We start from the raw sequence: 17,795 nt of genomic DNA, 5'->3' as shown, positions 1-17,795 counted from the left end.
TCCTTATCTCACCTGCTAAGGTGTTTCACATCCTTAAATATTCAATGAAGCAGAGTGAAAATTACCCTATAACCAAGTGATTGTGAGATTTATTTGAAAGATAAAGAGGACATAATTTCCTGTTCCAGCTAAAATTCATAAAATGTGGAAGTGCAACCTCAGGAGGGACTTGGGTAATCATTTTCTTCTGAACTAGACCAGAACTCCAGACCACAAGTTTGGAAACTCTTTATGGAAATAGAAAATATGGGTTCAAATTCACAGAAGAACCAGTCCTGGGTTAATTGTATCTTGAAGTTCTGAGTGTCTATAAGTAAATATACTACTGGCACCTCCATTATTTAAAATGCTACCATTTTTAGAATATATCCATTACTTGCCTAACATGCTTGGACTGATTAGCCAATATTTTCGAAGGATGAATCTTTTTTTCTGAATTTGTCACAGAAAGTAAAATAGTTTTGGACTAGTCAGAATAACATGCATACCTTTTCAGTAAAGTTTTAACTTTTGCTCTGACTTGCTGCCCTGCAGTGAAAGATTAACCAAAATCCCAGACACTGTTAATTAAAAAGAGAAGTACAAAACTGCTAAAACAAATTCACCCTTTCTGTAAAACAGAGCCCCATTTACTACTATGTTAGTAAATAATTTGAGGTTTTGTGTCTGTCTTGTACCACACTATGCATATTACATGTGATTACTACAATAAGAGAAAATTTGTTGGGGCTTACTGCAGAAAGGTCTATCCCTATGTTGAGTGATTTGGTAAACTACTTATATAGAGTTTGTTGCTTGGCATTAACAGATAAATTTGCTGAAGCTTGAGGCACAAGCTGTGAACTTTCACCAGATATGCTGAACTTTCCACTCAGTCAAATATGAGAAAACCCTAGAGCTGGTTCAGGACAGAAGATAAGGACTTCATTAACAGAAGCTGCAGCCTTGGAAATAAGAAACATCCTACCTGGAGGCAAGCAAGGGACACGATAATGAATGGGAAGAGCTCCGAGAGCCTCAAATATGGGGGACAACTGGTCCAAAAAGTCACATGAAAGCTGGGAAATTCAGATTGTTTGAGTATAATCAACCAGGGACTTGTTCAAGGTTGCTCTTCAGAGGCACCCAGCTCCAGCTACTACACCATTAAATAAAGTACTTTTATAGAGGAATCTATCTTTCAATTTATGAATTCAGCAGAAACCTTGAGTCAAAGCCTGCCATAGTGGCTGCCATGTGTAGTTTTTGCATCTGGAAAGGCAGGAATTTCCCAGCAGAGACACACCACCAGTGCTATCTGGAGTATTAATGTGTCTGCAGTGTATGCTCTGCAAAGTGACTTCTAGCACGGCCCTTCCATCAGGCTGGTGGATCTGTGTGTCTGATCCTGAGCCAACACACACGTGCAGCTCAGCCCCTTGTCCCTCATCTGCCTCTTTGAAGCTGTCTCTTACTCCTGGAAGGATATCTGATTCTGACTCAAACATGCTTTTCTCTAGGGGTCATCCCTCTCTGCTTTTACAATTTCTACACAGACTAATTGGCTGCAAAGCAGAACAAGCACCATGACGTTTCACTGGCCATTAATAAGTAAAGAGATGTTAGCAAACAGCAGGCTGTACAGAGATCTTTTTCAGCTCAAACAGGAACAAAATTCAAATCATTAGTAAAAAAAAATTAAAATAATAATAAAACCAATCAGTTTTATTGTAAAACCTGTAAAGCTGAAAGCATGTGAAAGGCAAAAAAAACCCCAACACCTCCTTGAAGCTCAAAGATAGAAGCCTTTGATAATGGCATTTTTAAAACATCTCGCCTCAGTTTTGAGCATAGCTCATATTTTTCTGACAGCTCTTTTGTCTAAGCAGAACCATTTGGGAAACCCTTTTCTCTGCTTGATAAATCTGAATCGCTTTTTACCACACTTGCAAAAAGCTGATGAAAATATCCGTGTTGCTCAGGAATAAAATGACAACTAAAATGCTGAAAGATGACATATGTTTTGTGTTAGGCTGCCACTTGGATATATCTGACACCTCAAACATTAGATCACTTCTCTGTTTTGTGTAAGAAATCTTATGCCAACAATATTCAGCACTGTAAAGAAGCAAAAGCAGAAGGATCAGCCATAGAACTGAGCAGGCTTGAAGGTGGATAAGCAGGCATATCCTGGGCTCCAGCTCAGGCAAGCCATGCTTTTTTGTTCCTTGAGTGGAAGACAGTGCTTTCTGGACCTTTTGGCTGGAAGTAAGAACTCTCATTTCCAGTACCTATGGATGAATGCAAGCCATGTGGTCTCCTCAAGCTGGGAGTGATGCTCTGCTAAACAGCTGGCTAAATATTTCCTGCTTTTTACATTTTCTCACAGACACTCTCAGTACATTCCTTTGCCAGCACAGCTGCAAGTGCCACGTTGCCTTGTGGAAACTGCTACAGATGAATGGAGGGAGAAAAGACAACCAAACCAAGACCTGTGACAGCTATGCCAGAGAGGCATTGGCTGCTTGGGCTCACCATGGGTAAAGGGGGGCAGCAAGGGGATATGTGAATATGAACAGCAGACCCACCACAAGTACACCCAAGGTGTGAAAATAACAGGCCAGCATGTTCCTCCAGGCCTGCCCCATCCCATGTGGTATTTAGTTTACATCCATGATCAGTACAATTCCTCCTTGTGACCTCTGCTCTTCCCCCTGGGATCACTCCCACAAGGCAGAGCCATTTACGGCACATGGGCACCAAATTGTGTCTGAGAATACAGCTGAGGGTAAATAATGTTTCTCTCCTTCCAATGGAATGAAAATGCATTCGACCTTTTTCAAATTATAGAGCAGAACACAACAGAAATGCCATTATGGGGTTTTAGAGTTCTATTTGAAATGTCTTAGATGGAAATAAGGTTTCAATATTACTAATATGAAGCATTATTGGTTCTAAGAAACTGCAAGTCCACAGTGCTGACACTGTTCCTGTGAATTTAATGTCCACTGAGTGGGTCATTAAAGAATATAATTTCAAATTGTAACAATATCTAAAATGATGGAGAAGCTTGTAATTTCAAGCTTTTAACTAGTTTCCTAGATGATCGCAGGTCAAACCAATGTTCTTCACACCAATAGTCTGTAACTTTATTTCTTTATTAGCAGAAGTGAAATCTGCTAAAAGTTGTATATCACTCATATTAAGCTCTTGCTAGAAACAGCAAACATGTTTTTTACATAGCAAATCAACACAGTTCTATTGCAACAGCCCACAGGCTAGAACAGCTGTGGCATATAGACTTTGAACAATAAACTCTCAATATTTATTTTTCTTGATATATTTGCCCTGTAGACAACCATACAGCTGACAACCCACCACTCCTATTTGCAGGCTGGCAGATGGGAGGATGCTGGAGGTAGAATCTACAGAGGTATGGAAAAAGTGATAAGGCACCTTCAAGATGGTCAAAGGAAGGTCCTAAAGTATCTCACAGCACATTTTTGAAAATACTCAGGCACAGCAAGTTCTTAGAAAACCCAGGCTGCTATCTATCTTCTGCTGTGTTATTGGACTATTGACTCTGGAAGAGAGGGTAGAAAACCAGAGGAATTACAAAGACACAGGAGTTGGTCAAAGACAAGCTACTGGCTCTACTCATTTTTCATCTTAGAAGTTTTCTCCTTCCTCTCCCCCTCTGCCACATGCTGCACTACATTTTGATTAAAGGCTCTAACCAACTACACATTTCGTAATTCTGGGAGGCATCTAGCTATTCAGGCTATGCTTCCTTTGCATTTTTGATCAGGACACTGGGAGGGATGAAGCACCAAGAGCATGTTAAGAAGCTGCTGCACAAGAGATGCAGGTGAGCCCAGAAATATCAAATGGTGCACTCCAGGCAGACATCCAGGAAAAGGCATCTGCTATGGGGGATACAGGTCTTTTGACAGCACCAAATGAGTCTGTTGGTACTGAAGTCTCAGAAATTAAAGTTCAAACCAATCAATGCTTCTGGAAAAGGATGGTGCAACCTGGGGGTTAGGATTTACTCACTGCACATATCTCCCTCATCTTCTCCCTCAGCACAGTCCTGGATGAAGTCACACGCCTGCCCCAGCCTGATCACTGTTCCATTCCAGCAGCTGAAGGAACCCTCCAGAGCCATTTTTGAGAGAGAGGCAGATCCTAGAGAAAAAGAAAAAAAAACAACAAAAACCACTTCAGATAACCAAATTGCCTTCCTTTCAACCAGCAGGTCGTACCATAACACTGAAGGGATAAACACCTTGTAAAATCTTCTCAATTCAATACTTACTTGCTAATTTTTTTGACCTATTTAATCTTGTCAAATGTCTAATAGTCCATGAAATAGAGAATTTCAGTTCCTCAGGCCTTTCTAGTGCTATAATGTGGAAGGCAGCTTTGACCTCTGGAGGACTTAAATCCTGCGTCCTGCTCTGTTACTTATCAAGAACAACACAATACACATGATAGGTTTTTAATTGTGTGTGAATTTACTGCTGCACTGACAGTCCTGAAAGCTGATATCCTCTTTGTCTAGCTCAGGAGTAAACATGGCTACAGGATTTAGAAAGAGCACAAACTTTCATCATGCTCTTTTGGCAACATGCATTACCTTTACTTCGGGTGTATTGTGTTGTCGTATTCCCTGCAGGAGAGAAAACAGTTCATCCTCTACTTGTACTTTTCTTTCTCTTCTATGCCTACTCCTGCTCCTGCACTCCCTTGAGCCCACAGCAGCCTATATCCACCAAGAGACAGAAGTCACGAGCTCATTTTACCTGTGCTAAGCAGCAAAAGACATCCAGCAGTGTGCAAAGGAGACAGCTCTCATGAAATGAGGTCATCAAACATTACAATTAGAGGTCAATATCATCCACTCAGAAATGATCCCAAGCAATTTTCTTTAAGAACCATCCTTTTCTGGAGGCACTTGATTCCCCTGACAGCTGAGAAGTCAGATATCAAGTAGCCTGACAGGTATAATTTTCCTTACTGTAGGAACTCTCTCATCCCAAGTCCTTTGAGATGATACTTGGGACAAAGCTCTTTTTATAATCTTTTTTTTTTAAAGAGGTCCATGCTCTAGATCAGACACATGAAGGAGGCAGGAATTAATTCAGTTACATCTTGAAGTCAGTGTGTTTGGAGGAGTCTAAGCTTGAGAAATGCCAGAGTTCCTTCCACAAAAATCTGAGTGTGGGTGCAGTTCACTGACACCTTCCTGAATGTGCCAAGACACATTTCCAGTCACTGCTGGAAGACAAGCCTGACAGAACAAAGAGATCTGTGAATTCCCCACTGCAGCAATAACTGCCCTGTCTCATATTAAATGGATAAATGCTCCAGATTAAACCAAAGCCTCTGGGCAGAGTGAGCCATTGTTTGCCCAACTCATCCATGCTCACTCAACAGTGCAGCTACATCATGTACTCTGGTTCTCTGGTACTACAGGGAGTTGGAAATCACTGGCGATTCAATTAGATGTGCACTTGATATTTTTATTTATATTGCCTGCCAAAACTAAAAATTAATGAACCATGTAGGAAAACAACCACTATATCTCTTCCAGCTTATTTTATGGTGCAAATCATTCAGGAGTGGGGGGAATACATGCCAAACTTTATTAATAAAGGACGATAGATCCTCAAAAAAGGGTACTCTGTGCTATTGTCAGGTCGATTTTTTTCCCTTCCTTAGAGCAATTCTGGCTTGCCACATACAGGCTGTACAATGCCCTTGTATTCCAGTCTGGGTCAAGGCATGACTACAGAGGAGAAGCTTTGCAGGAAATATAGCCCAAGTAATGTGGAGCTGGCTGCTGACAATATCTGTGGGCTCCTTGGTGAGGGTTTAAGGCCGTGAGATGGCATCTTCCTTGGCTTTGCTGAACTTCCTACAAAAAAATGCACACTCAGAGTTACTGCTGAGAGCCTTCCCTATGTGAGTGCAAAGCTCTTCATGTGCCACAAGCCAGACCTGTGGGGCTCAGGAAATGTGCAAGTGGGCACTACAAAGCTGTGAGAAGGGACCCTGGTAACTCAGGAGGTGATCCCTTCTCCTAGGGGCATGCAGTGAGCCTGAATAACACTCAGTTGTTGGAAGTACCACCCAAAGAAAAGTTAGGAGAGCACTTCCATGAGTCAGCAACATCATGACACTCTTAAAAAGATCCTTAAGTTCTACTGAAATTCAGAAGTGCTCTTGTCTCTCTGAATTAGCCCACAGATGGTTTTGAAGCCCATGTTTAGTACCAGCTTTCATGTCCCACTCAGTTTATCTGCAATCTTTTCAGCAATGTCCGTGTTTTACTTCAGCAGCTGCAGAGATACACAGAGATTCAGAGGAGTGGTAATTGTAGGCAATGGGCTTGTTCTGTTTACTCAATTAATTATAACTTTTTAAAGGCACTCACTTTTCCAAGCACACAACTGCATTAACACTAATTATAATGGAACCAAGGCATTCAAGAGAACCTACTTGTCTTCCCAGGTGTTTTTTGTTGCAGCCCAGGGGCACAAATCTCCCTAAGCCAACTGACTGTAGTATTTGAAATATGTCAGTTGCAACTGGGAATCAGGCAATTCCAGGAGCTATTCCTCCAAAACAAAGCAGCAGATTTACATGCTCATTCATCTCTTTGGAGACAGGGCTTGAATTAGCTCAGATTTGCATTAGACCAATATATACGTGCTCCTTGTATAGGTTAGAGAACACAAATAGCAAAGCTGCAGCCCGGGGAATGGCTGGGCTCTGTTACAGTGCATGATTTATTCCCATCTTGTTTGCTTGCTTACTGTGAGCACAAAGGCAAAATGAATTGGAGAAAGGAGATGATTAACTAGTAAAACAAATAGATAACCAAAAAAAGCCCAAATACAAATAATCCTTTTAATGGGCCACTTAATGCAGATGTTTGCATCCAAGCTCAAGGAAACTCAAATTTTAATTAAAATACTTTGCAAGAAAAACAGACGTTTGATCTTTTCAGTTCCCAGACCCAATTACTCCTGGCAAAGTGAACCAGAATGACCTGGATTGTTGAAGTGGCCTCAACTCACACACAGAAGACGTGTTGGGAAAGGAAAATGAATGGTATCAAATAAGTATCAGAGTAAAATTTGTGGGAGACATCCTTTATATTTACAGCAGTGTTTATGTAGCCAGTGGCATCCATAAATTACAGCAGTAATTAAGCTGTACCACGGCTGGCTTGGAGGCTTATAAATCATTATTTAAACAGCAGCATTAAATAAATGGCATTTCAGGCTCTAAATTGAAAGTAGAAAAGTAGAAACAACTCCTTGGGGAACAAGAGCTGACTTTGTACCTCACAGGTCCTGCTTCTCAACACAGTCCAGCCCTGGCAGTGTTCAAATCCAGTACCAGAGCCTGGAGACAAATGACAGCCTGGGATCTTTCCTGCCCAGGCTTTTGGACTTGCTTTCCATTTCCGCTATCAGGATGGAAAGAGGAAAATCATGTGGCTTTGCTTATGCAGGACCAGCAACTCTCTGCTCGCACTGTGAGACCCAGGGGGACATATTTCAATTCTCAACAGATTTTCTCTGACTTGGGTTTCCTCTTCTCTCCTTCCCTGTCCCTTGACCAGCGGAGGAATCACAGTGTGCTGGCCAGCTCTGGTGAGTCTGTCTCTGAGGAATCTGGCCAGAAAGAGTGAGGTATTTGATCATTGCAAAAGGGGAAACTTTGTCTTCCTGCCACCACACCTGCCCAGGTGGGATGGAGAAGAAATTCTTGCAGGCATCCACAAAAATATCTCTTATCTGACAAACTGGCTATGCTCCTAATTATCATGCAGGGTTTAATGAAGCTGAACATAATTATACCTTCACATGCTACATTCAACTTCTTAGACCATAATTTTTAATCCTACCAAAAGCTTTTGGGACAAACACAGTCAGGTGAAGCACTCCTGCTGAGGACACACTAAAACAGAAGAGCTTAATACGACAATACTTGGTTGTGGTTTAAAAATTGTCTCATTTGTACTCTGCAAAAATTCCAAAGACCTGGGATAAATGTACAGCCTTGCCACATTTTACCAGCAAGCAGCTTCTCTCTGGGCTATCCTTGAGGAGCCTCATTGTACAGAATTGAGTTTATTTCAGAGGTTCTCAAGGCAAGACCCTATATGCCCACAATGTGAAAAATTTCCATTTTTAATTGCATACATGTAGCAAAAAATACCTACCCATGTTTATCTAACCCTATGTGTTTACCTCTCAAAACAGAAAGTTTCCTACTATTTGATTACATCTCTTAAAAAATGTTTTCCAATGGGCTAGTGCTGAAGCTTGGTGCCTCCGCTAAATGTCATTAAAAATCTGGGATTGTACAACCTTGTTGATGATGTGTGTCTGTTACAAGTATTTGTCATTAACTTCTCAATTTCTCCTGCCCCTCCTTTGGCTTGAGTTCAAAGCTTTGACTCAGATATTTACAAAAACATTACTTGGCATATTGAAAGTTGTATGAAAACAGAAGAGCTGCTGTCTAGCTATAAAAGGATAGTGAGAATTTGGGGGGGGTTTCAGATTATTGATTTTTCCATGACTTGCCATTTCTGATGGCTACATATTTCCTCACTCTTTTATCTCCTGTCCTCCAGCAGCACAGACATTCAAAGGCTGCTGGCTCCCTTTGTGCTGAGGATAGCCATATTCCAGGACAAGGTAAATTTGCTATTGATACAAGTTACTAATGCCCATGCTTTCACCATTAGAGAAGTTGGGAGCTATGAAATAAAGGAGGAAAGAAAGTGAGAGAAGTGAAAGATAAGTTCATGTCTGAGGGGACCGAAGCCATCCTTGGCAAACGGCCATTGAACTCCACATGATACAGGGCAGATCACATAAATCACAACTTTCACAGCAAGCTACACTGCTCTCATTTTCCAGCCGCCCACCCCAGGACACTTGTATCCAGATCAGCAAGGAACCCGAGTAGCTGCAGCTGCAAATGAGACCAGTGAGAGACATACTTGGAAAACACATTGTCCTCAAAAATGCTTTGGAAAAAAGACTGGATTACATGTTTCTCACACCAGGAAGTCAAAGTTGGTCAATACTTCATAATTCCTGTCTTTAATATTTGCAACAACATTGTTACTGTTACTATCATTGCCTAAGGATGCACTTGTAGGAGGAAATATTCTCTTTTTTATTAGACTGCCTGCTACAGGCAGAAAAAACAGCCAGTGTTTGTAAATGCCTGAAAGCTCTCCCATTTTTCCAGTTACATAAACTGCCTTTAATCTTCTTGCTTCACTTCCTAAACATAAATGGGAATAAACTCCTCACAAGAGCTCTGTGATGTTCATTTCATTAACGTTTGTAAGGAACTGAGATGCTATGATAACAGGCATAAAAAAACCCGTAAGGAAATTATTTACTCTGTCTTCACAGTGCAGTTTGAATAATTTACAGTATAAAATGAACACACCTTTGATGAAGGCAGGACAGAGGGCAGGAAATAAATTCCCATTGAGAGAGCACCCCCTGCCCTGCAGACTAAGGGTGCAGCATTCCCACAGTGAGCTACTACAAGAAGAGAAAACGTAGAGACAGAATTTTTGTCTCAAAGACATTGTCAACATTTCAAAATGTATCTAACCAGAAAATAAAAATACCCAAAGTTCTCACAGAGCAAAAAATTCAAATCAATTCTAGGTTAGAAAACTGACTTTAGGGGTTTCAACGCATGAGTAATGCTGTCATAAACCCCAGAAATTTGAAAACACTTGAATTAAGACAAAAATAAAATGCTGGACAGGAAACTCAAGAGGGAACTTACTGGTTTGGAACACGCTCATGCCAATAATTCATCCAGCTCAGTTTTAATGTGCTTTCTCTCTCTGCTGCCTCAAAGTAGGGATGCTGTGTTTAGTACACAAATTTCAAACATCTGCTCCTTCAGCATTGCCTAATGCCAGCAGGATTGCTTACACAGAAGAGAGCTCTCAGCACACCTGAGGAGCTGGCACTTGCTCACTGCCACATTTTCAGCAGCAAGAACTCTCTCCAGAGCTGTGCAGCCTTCAGACTATCCAGGCCTTATGTGTTCTCTCAGAAATGTTTTTGACCAGGTCGAGTTCCTTTTCCTACCTTTCGACTGAATGACTTTCCAACAATAGTGTTGGTGTGATGCATATTCCCTGCATTTACAGAGAAAAATAGCTTCCTTTAAAAACTATAATGAAATAAGAATGTGGAAAGAGAAAGTTGGATGGATTTCACACTCTCTCAATTTTCAATTAGGAAAGTTGGCTGAGGGTCTTCACCAAAATTGTTAAGTGCAGTAAATTACATGATAATGTTTTCCCCTAGAACTAAATCCTGCACAAAATATAGCTGCTTCTTTTGGCTTTTTTTGCTAGGGCTCTGGTAACATACATATTTTTCTGGTGTTTTGTTACCAGTCAATAAGCAGCTCCAACTGCACATCCAAAAATTAATAGTAAACAAGTAAACAGCAGCACTGAACTTTATAATGAAAGTGTGATTTCCATCCTACAGTGATACCTACATATTCTGTGGCATCTACTGAATTGAAAAGGGCCAAAAGAGACAGAGAATACATATTGTATGAAATACTGTGCATACACAGTCATTGGACCTTTTTAAATTTCATCAAACACAGTAGATCTTTGAAGCTTTCATCCATAAATATGAACATTCTGATTTAGAATAATCCAGTGGGATAGAGTAATTTTATTAAAATCCCATATCTCATTTCTTTTGGTTGCTTTTCCTTGCCCTTGTTTCAGTTTAGACTGTATTTGCTGTTTATCTTTTCTCTCAGATACAATTCCATCTTTCTAGGTACTGCTGCATTTTTGTGAGATTAAAAAACACCAACAGAAAACCTTCTCCCCTAGGTTTCATGTTTCTCATAAAACAAGTGAATACCATATATTTGTAACAGTAAGCAGCTGGTTAAAAGAAAAAAAAACCAAAAAATCCCCTCAAAAACAAAACCAAAACCCCCTTTTCTGTGATCTCTTGGGGATTTTTCAAAATTCATACTTTGTAGAGGGAAAATAAAAAGGTGTAATATCTATTATTAGCCTCTGCTATTCCCATCAGAATTTTCTGGGCCTGAATAGGCTTAGAGAACAGCTCTTACCAGGGAACAATCTTTTCCATGGGAAACACCAGCAGACTGATTGCTGGCTCACTGAAAGATGAATGCTGACAAAACCATGAGGTGGTAAAGATCTCTAAGCTTATTTACAGACAACAGGAGCAGATTTAGCACAGGTCCTACCTCAGCATCAAACATGGAACTGAATGTGAAATAAAACAAGGCTGCTGGAGAAAAGACATGAAAATTGTCCTTCCAAACCTCATGTGTGCTTTTTGGGGAAACTGTAAGAGCTGATTAGATAGGAAATACATGTAATTTTCCACCTTTTGCTTCTTAGGAGGCTTAGTTCAAATCCATTTTGAATTATTAAAGTAAGTGTTATCTTTGCCTCTTCCAGTTCTGCAGTTCCAAGCACAACCAACACTGACACTATACACAGCAGATTTTTTTCAATTCTTGGTTCTTAAAAGCAGCCCAGCAAGAAGACCTCGAACATCAATAACATTTTAAAGATGATCAAACTGAGGTACTTGTCAACCAATTTCAATCACCTAAATGAGCCTGTAAATTGCCCAAACCACACAATCTCTCTGACTCCTGCTGCTTCCTGTACCAGCTGGACAAGATGTCCAGATTCAAGTAAAAAGAAGAGACTGAAGAATATTTTCATTGTTCATCAAGAGCTGATTCCACACAGGTAAGATATAACCTCTTCCTTAATCATGCAATTGTAGAATCTCAGCAAGCTCTCCTTTAGCATTGCCAATCCAGTTAACAAGAGAGGTATATTCATATGTCATGACAAACACAAATAAAGATATGAAGCTTAACTGTATTCAAACAGCATTTTAGATAGGAATAAGATTTTTCATTCCTAAAATGCAGTTCTCTTTCTGTAAGTGTTTTAAGTGGTCTCTCTGCTTTAGCTGTCAGCAGCATTAAGGTTTTTGGCCTTAGTACAGATGGGTTGCTGGGGGTGGCAGGTGGAATATCACAAATCAGCACAGCCCTGAGCGTGCACATGGGGTCCCTCAGCAGAGGGCAGGGACTCATCCCCACACCACAGCCAATCCCCCACTGTGCAAAGCAGTGGCCCCACAGTGGAAGAGCAATTGTTGCTCCAGGTAGAAGCAGAAGCTTGCTTGGAGAAGCAAGTTTCCTGCTGTGCACCTTTCCACTGTGCCAACTTCTGCAGTTGTGGGAAAGCAACAAGTTGTCATCAAGCAGCTGATTTCCACTCTGTTTGAAAAGTGAGCAACAATACCTCAAACCCACAAAGAATGGGCAAAATGAAATTGCACCTGAACTCTTGCTGTGAGGGAGAGCAGTGGCTGCACACAACAGGTTCACCACAGGGAGGAACTCCACGGGCATGGATGCTCCCAGCTTTTAGTTCTGGGGAGGGAGAAGGAAATTCTTGGTGTCCCCCCATCTCCACACATGGCTGAGCACCAGAAATCATGGGCGCAGTGAGTCAGGGGTGACTCTTCCAGCTGGATGCACCAACAACTGCCAACATCTCCGTGCTCTGAAGCCAGTCCAGAGGGACAGAGGGCCAGCACAGGCCTGTGTGCCTGTGTCCCAGGCTGTGCTCCAAGGCCCTGCTACGCTTCAATGGCATTATCCCAGGAGCAAAGCTGCTGAAGGTCAGTGGCCCACAACATCAAAAAAAGCCTGAAGACTCCTGCCTAGAGTCCACATCTCTGCCTGAGGACCTCTATTCATCTTTGAATGTGCATGAAACTTAGGAAAATTGGGAACAATTACTGAAAAAAAGAGATGTCAGTGAATAACAAAGTGAGTAGCTCTGTGTAAGCGAAGGTACATACTGAAGATATCAGGGAAAAATAGAAAAAATGGTAACGCTACAATTCCAACATTACCACCCTGGTTTTAGGCAGACTCTTTACTCTTTTGTGGCATGCTGACAGACTCTTTGATTAATGCTTTCCACATGAGATCACTTTCCAAAAGTATAAGGAGATGCAGAGAGGATTGCAAGAGTTGACCAGTATCAGTACAGAGAATAACCATGCCCCGAGGTTGAGGTGCCTGTGGGCTGCCAGCAGGAGTAGAGTAGTTAAACTAAAAATGGAATAGTTACATAATATTAAAATGGCTCTTGAACTCATTTTAAATGCAGTGATAGGAATTTTAACAAACTGTTGCTATGAGTAAAGACAGATCAAGGAGACAGATCATGACTTCTCCCTCCCTCTCTGACTCTAGGTTTTCTCTAAAACCTTTGCCCTTCAATGAATAAATTGTGCAATCAACTCTCAGGAGATTTCATACAATTACTTCGAGCAGTCATTTTCTTAGCAGCTCTCATCTTTAAATTTGCTACCATAAAGTGTATGTCTACCCAAAATATCCCTTTATATCCTCTTTGTCAATAAACTTTCTGTTTAGTGCAAGCTCACCTTCAAGATTTTTCCAACAATTTTGCCCCCATTTTGCTCACTTATTCAGTTGGCCATTAATTAATCACTTAATTACTGTCAGCAGTAGTATTAAATTTTCACAAACTTGCTACTGCTGTTATTATGTAAAATGCTCCTCCCAGTTGGGTAGGTTTCAGCAAACCATAACACCTTGTTGACTTTAGATAAATCTATTTATAAAATGCAAATGTATCTCTTCCTGGCAGGCAAATCCTTTACAACTGTTCAACAATTCATTATACAAAATAAAGAATCAGGAAGAAACACAGCTCTTCATCAAGTCCTAGCAAACAAACATTCTGGTGAAAAAACAAATTACAAAAAGAGAATATGAAATGGTAGCCCCACAGCAAAGTAAATGGGGTTATTCTGGTCTTGTTGCAGGCAGGGGTAGTAGAGTACCCTCAAATACCCAGCCACACATGCACAGAATTCCAAATGACTGGCAATCAAAAAATAATTAGGTGTACCAGGATTTAAAAAAAGAGAAATATAAACAATTTACCAGCTACAAGAAGCAATGAAATTATGTGTACACTCCACCAAACACCTGCAGGATCATGGTGCTTTTTCAAAGAAGGTATTGGTAAAAAACACCACCAGTTTAGGAGAGGGTTACAGTAAACAAGCTGTATTGGACAGGACTCATTTGACAGTACAAAGTGCACAAATGCACTAAATAATCGAAAAAGAACCACCAAACTTTCTTTTGGCCATCAAATAGACTAGGGGAGACCTCAAAGCTACTTTGCATGTGTCTACATTTGATCTTGAAGTATCAATTTAAAAGCCCAAGGAATCATTGACAGAAATTTTTGTACACATTTCATTGGGAATTCCCTCTGGCAGGGGCTGTCTGGACAGGGGCAGCCATCTTAGGGGACAGACACTCCTCCTGTTTCCTACTCTGCCCCAGCGGTCACTGTGTTTGCACTTCCATTCACCTTAAGCTGCCCATGGTGCTATAGTAAAGTTATACTGGGTGCAAAGGTTTTATATGTCCACTATATATTTTTCACAAAGAGAATAGTTAAAATACCTGACTTCCAGCTCTCCCAGGGCTTTAACTTAATGGGATGTGGATGCAGTTCACCACCATAAAGAATGTCACTGGCTTACAGCACTGCAGTATCTCAGAGCCAGGAAGGCAACCCGTAGGACACAGGGAATCTTCATACAGAAAATTTACTGAAATACCAGCAACAAAATGGACTGCCCCCTCCTTCCCCCAGGAAAAATGCCTTGCCTCCTTTTCCAGGATCTCTTGAGAGACAGCAGCAGGACTCTTGTGCAGCTGCACTTACAGCAAAGGCTCTCAGCTCCACTTGGACCATGCCCTTCCTTCCCATCCCACAGGTCATTACTGCTGCTTTTTAGTGAGCAATATAATTTTAAACAGTCTGTCAATGAGGTATCACAAAGATGATGAAAGTGCCTTGCCCTAGCATCTAATGTGGATAAAATCAATGGTCCAAGGTCCCATGGGTGGTGACAGGGTCAGAAAGCTCAGAGGTCTCTGGGCTCACAGCAGCAGCAGCCACACTCTCTGTTCAAGCAGAGCAGGAGGGCAGCTCAGGGAACTGAGACATGGCAAAGACAGGGTGCCAAATCCAAGTTATCGGTCATTCTGGGTATTCTTGGAAATAAAAAGCCTGGTATCCTTTCCCCAGTACTCAGTGAAATGAAGAAAGAATTAAATAATCAAAAACTGAGCACAAAACAGCTCCAACACAGCAGTCCAGAATCCTTTCTTGGGGTCCTCAAAACCAGACTCCCTCTGTGTGTGCAGGGGCCTTGCACTGCTAGCAAATGACCTCCAGAAATGCTGCCTGTCCAGTCAGGAATCTGATGGTCAGGATTTCCAAAATGGCCCTTCTGTTGTGACCTTGGATGAGCCTCTTTGCTTGACAAAGATCTTGGATAAGTCTGTTTTTGCTGCGACAGAAAAAAACCCCTAAAAAACCATTTTGAGGGGAATATATGGCCTTGCTACTTTTTAGAATAGCAAATTTTTTTCACAGAAAAAAAAAATCTCATTTTTAAGAGCTATCTAAAATGAAAACGTCTCCTGTAGAGGAAAATGTTTGCTCAGCAGTACTTCAAAAGATTATATTTGACCTGAAATAAAACACTGGTTAGCTTCAGGAGACTTGCTATTGTTCAAAATTTTTTTCAGTTCATATATTTCATGCTTTCTTTATGCCTTTTAACATATTTTCCAATAAAAAAACCTCCTTGAATCCAGGGAGAAGGTGTGAAAACTTGTTTTCTTCCATTAATTTTTTTTTGGTTTTGCTTTGCCGAGACACATACTAAGTTTTCACTTGGAATAGCTTTGTCCCTCCAGGTTGCTTTTTTAACAAGAATAGACAAATATAATGAAAATAATAGAATATATATTAGAAAATCATAATATAGATATAAAATAAAGTTATATATATATTATAGAATATATTTATTATAAAAATTGTATATGTATATATAAGCATGCTGCTCACCCCATGTAAGACCATGGAAGTTCTCAAGTGGAAGGTGACGCCGAGTGTGTCACCAAATGCTGGTCACGAGCACAGGGTGACAGAATCACTGGAGCCACTGCCACATGCCAGTGCAGCATGTCTGAGAGAGCCCTGGGTCACTTCAGCTCTGTCCTGCCCCCTGAAATCTCCTCACTCAGAGCACCAAAGACACAACTTTTTACCATATTGGGGCTGACAATGCTCTCTCCATTTGGCACACATCAAGCCATGGAAATGTCAGCAAAACTCAGGTTTGGCTGAGGGAAACTCGGATGTGGAAAGCACCACAAAACCAGCCAAGAGGCCTGAATATTCTCACGTGGGCACTGGAGAGTTATTACACTGCTATTTCCATCTCAGTGAGGAACAGCGTGAAAAACAGTTAAAGTAAACTCAACATTAAAAAATTCACTGACAATTAAGATGACAGATTAAACTGATCTACATGCAATCTGCAAACTGATCTGGCATTCACTGATTAATGCAGTAAATTAGATACTAACATCTCTCATGCAATGTTATAAATCACTACTTTCACTCAGCAATGCATATTTGGTGTCAATTTTTGATGTTGGCTAAGTTATTAAATTTTCTGTAGATGAAGCACTGAATATCTGTTACAGTTTTAGGATGAGATGATGAAAAGACACTTCCAATTTCTGATCAAAGTTACTTGATACTGCTCAGATTTCCAAAATCCAAGTGGAAATTGCTTTTCATTGTGGTGGAAAACAGCAAAATAAACCTAACAGCACCAAGTCTGGACCCAAATATCTTTTAAGTGGATGCACACACTTGAAGGTAGAGAGATGCTGCTTTACAAACACAATGTATTTCTCAAAAATGATACTTTGATGAAACACCCATCTCTGAGTCTTACAGACTTGGTAAAATACAGAGCTCCTTCTTGAAGAAATTGCAGCAAGAATTGCCCCAGAAGATGTGAGTATTTGGCCCAAACACTGCAAACAAGGCAGAGTCTGTCTCTTGTGCTTTTCTCTGGGTGTTGCTCACTGTGAGTCAACAGACCCCCAAGTACTTTCAGCTGCATTGTCACAAATTCACAAGGTGAGAGCATCCAAAGTTCCTGGCAGTGCAAGGCTCCAGCCTTAGCAACACCACTTCAGCTCACAGCTGTCAGCACTAATGAGTTAAAGCAGACTGTGGTGAGATGCTGGAGTTATTTGTAGCTGTGGAACAGGTGAGTCCCTCTGGTTTGCAGGTAGGCATCCTTCCCCAGCTGCATTGGCAGGAGAGGTTATTGCCTCCATCTGTTCACCACTGCTTTCCCTCCTGATCCGCTGATCAGGCAGCATGTGCAACTACTCCCTAATTTATTTCAGGCAAAGTCAGACAGGTGACACCAGTACAGCAATTCTTACCTACCCAAGGATTTTTTGTGACCCTCTCTCATTTCCAAGTGACAGCTGCTCTCTGGTCTGTGTTGAAGCATCTCCCAGACTCATGTGACCTGCTGAAAGGCTGTTCTCTAGTCCCTTTTAAAAACCATCATTTTAATATGAGAGATAATTCTGATACATGATAATGTTCTTACTAGCCCGTGCAAAGCACTCTGTGCAAGAGGGAGTATTTCCCTTCTCTTTCCTTTTTTCAGAGGGCATAGTGTGGAACATCGGGCTGCTAACTCCCTTTACCTTTGCAGCTTTGGGAAAACTCAAACACAGCTTGGTCTTTATGTGAAATATTCAGATCAAGTCTG

At 41.0% G+C, this 17,795-nt stretch overlaps 1 protein-coding gene across 1 annotated transcript in view; it reads right to left on the bottom strand.

Annotated features, from left to right (window-relative positions):
* Nucleotides 1–17,795, bottom strand: part of ALK (ALK receptor tyrosine kinase) — a 305,084-nt gene that overhangs the window by 74,388 nt on the left and 212,901 nt on the right. Inside the window, exon 6 of the mRNA XM_064709335.1 lies at nucleotides 4,036–4,167. Within this exon, the coding sequence (XP_064565405.1) occupies nucleotides 4,036–4,167 (132 nt within the window). The remainder of the gene's footprint in view (nucleotides 1–4,035; nucleotides 4,168–17,795) is intronic.

This window comes from Zonotrichia leucophrys, chromosome 3, assembly GCF_028769735.1.
Source record: "Zonotrichia leucophrys gambelii isolate GWCS_2022_RI chromosome 3, RI_Zleu_2.0, whole genome shotgun sequence".
Lineage (NCBI taxonomy): Eukaryota > Metazoa > Chordata > Aves > Passeriformes > Passerellidae > Zonotrichia > Zonotrichia leucophrys.
This window is presented reverse-complemented; position numbering and strand designations above follow the sequence as displayed.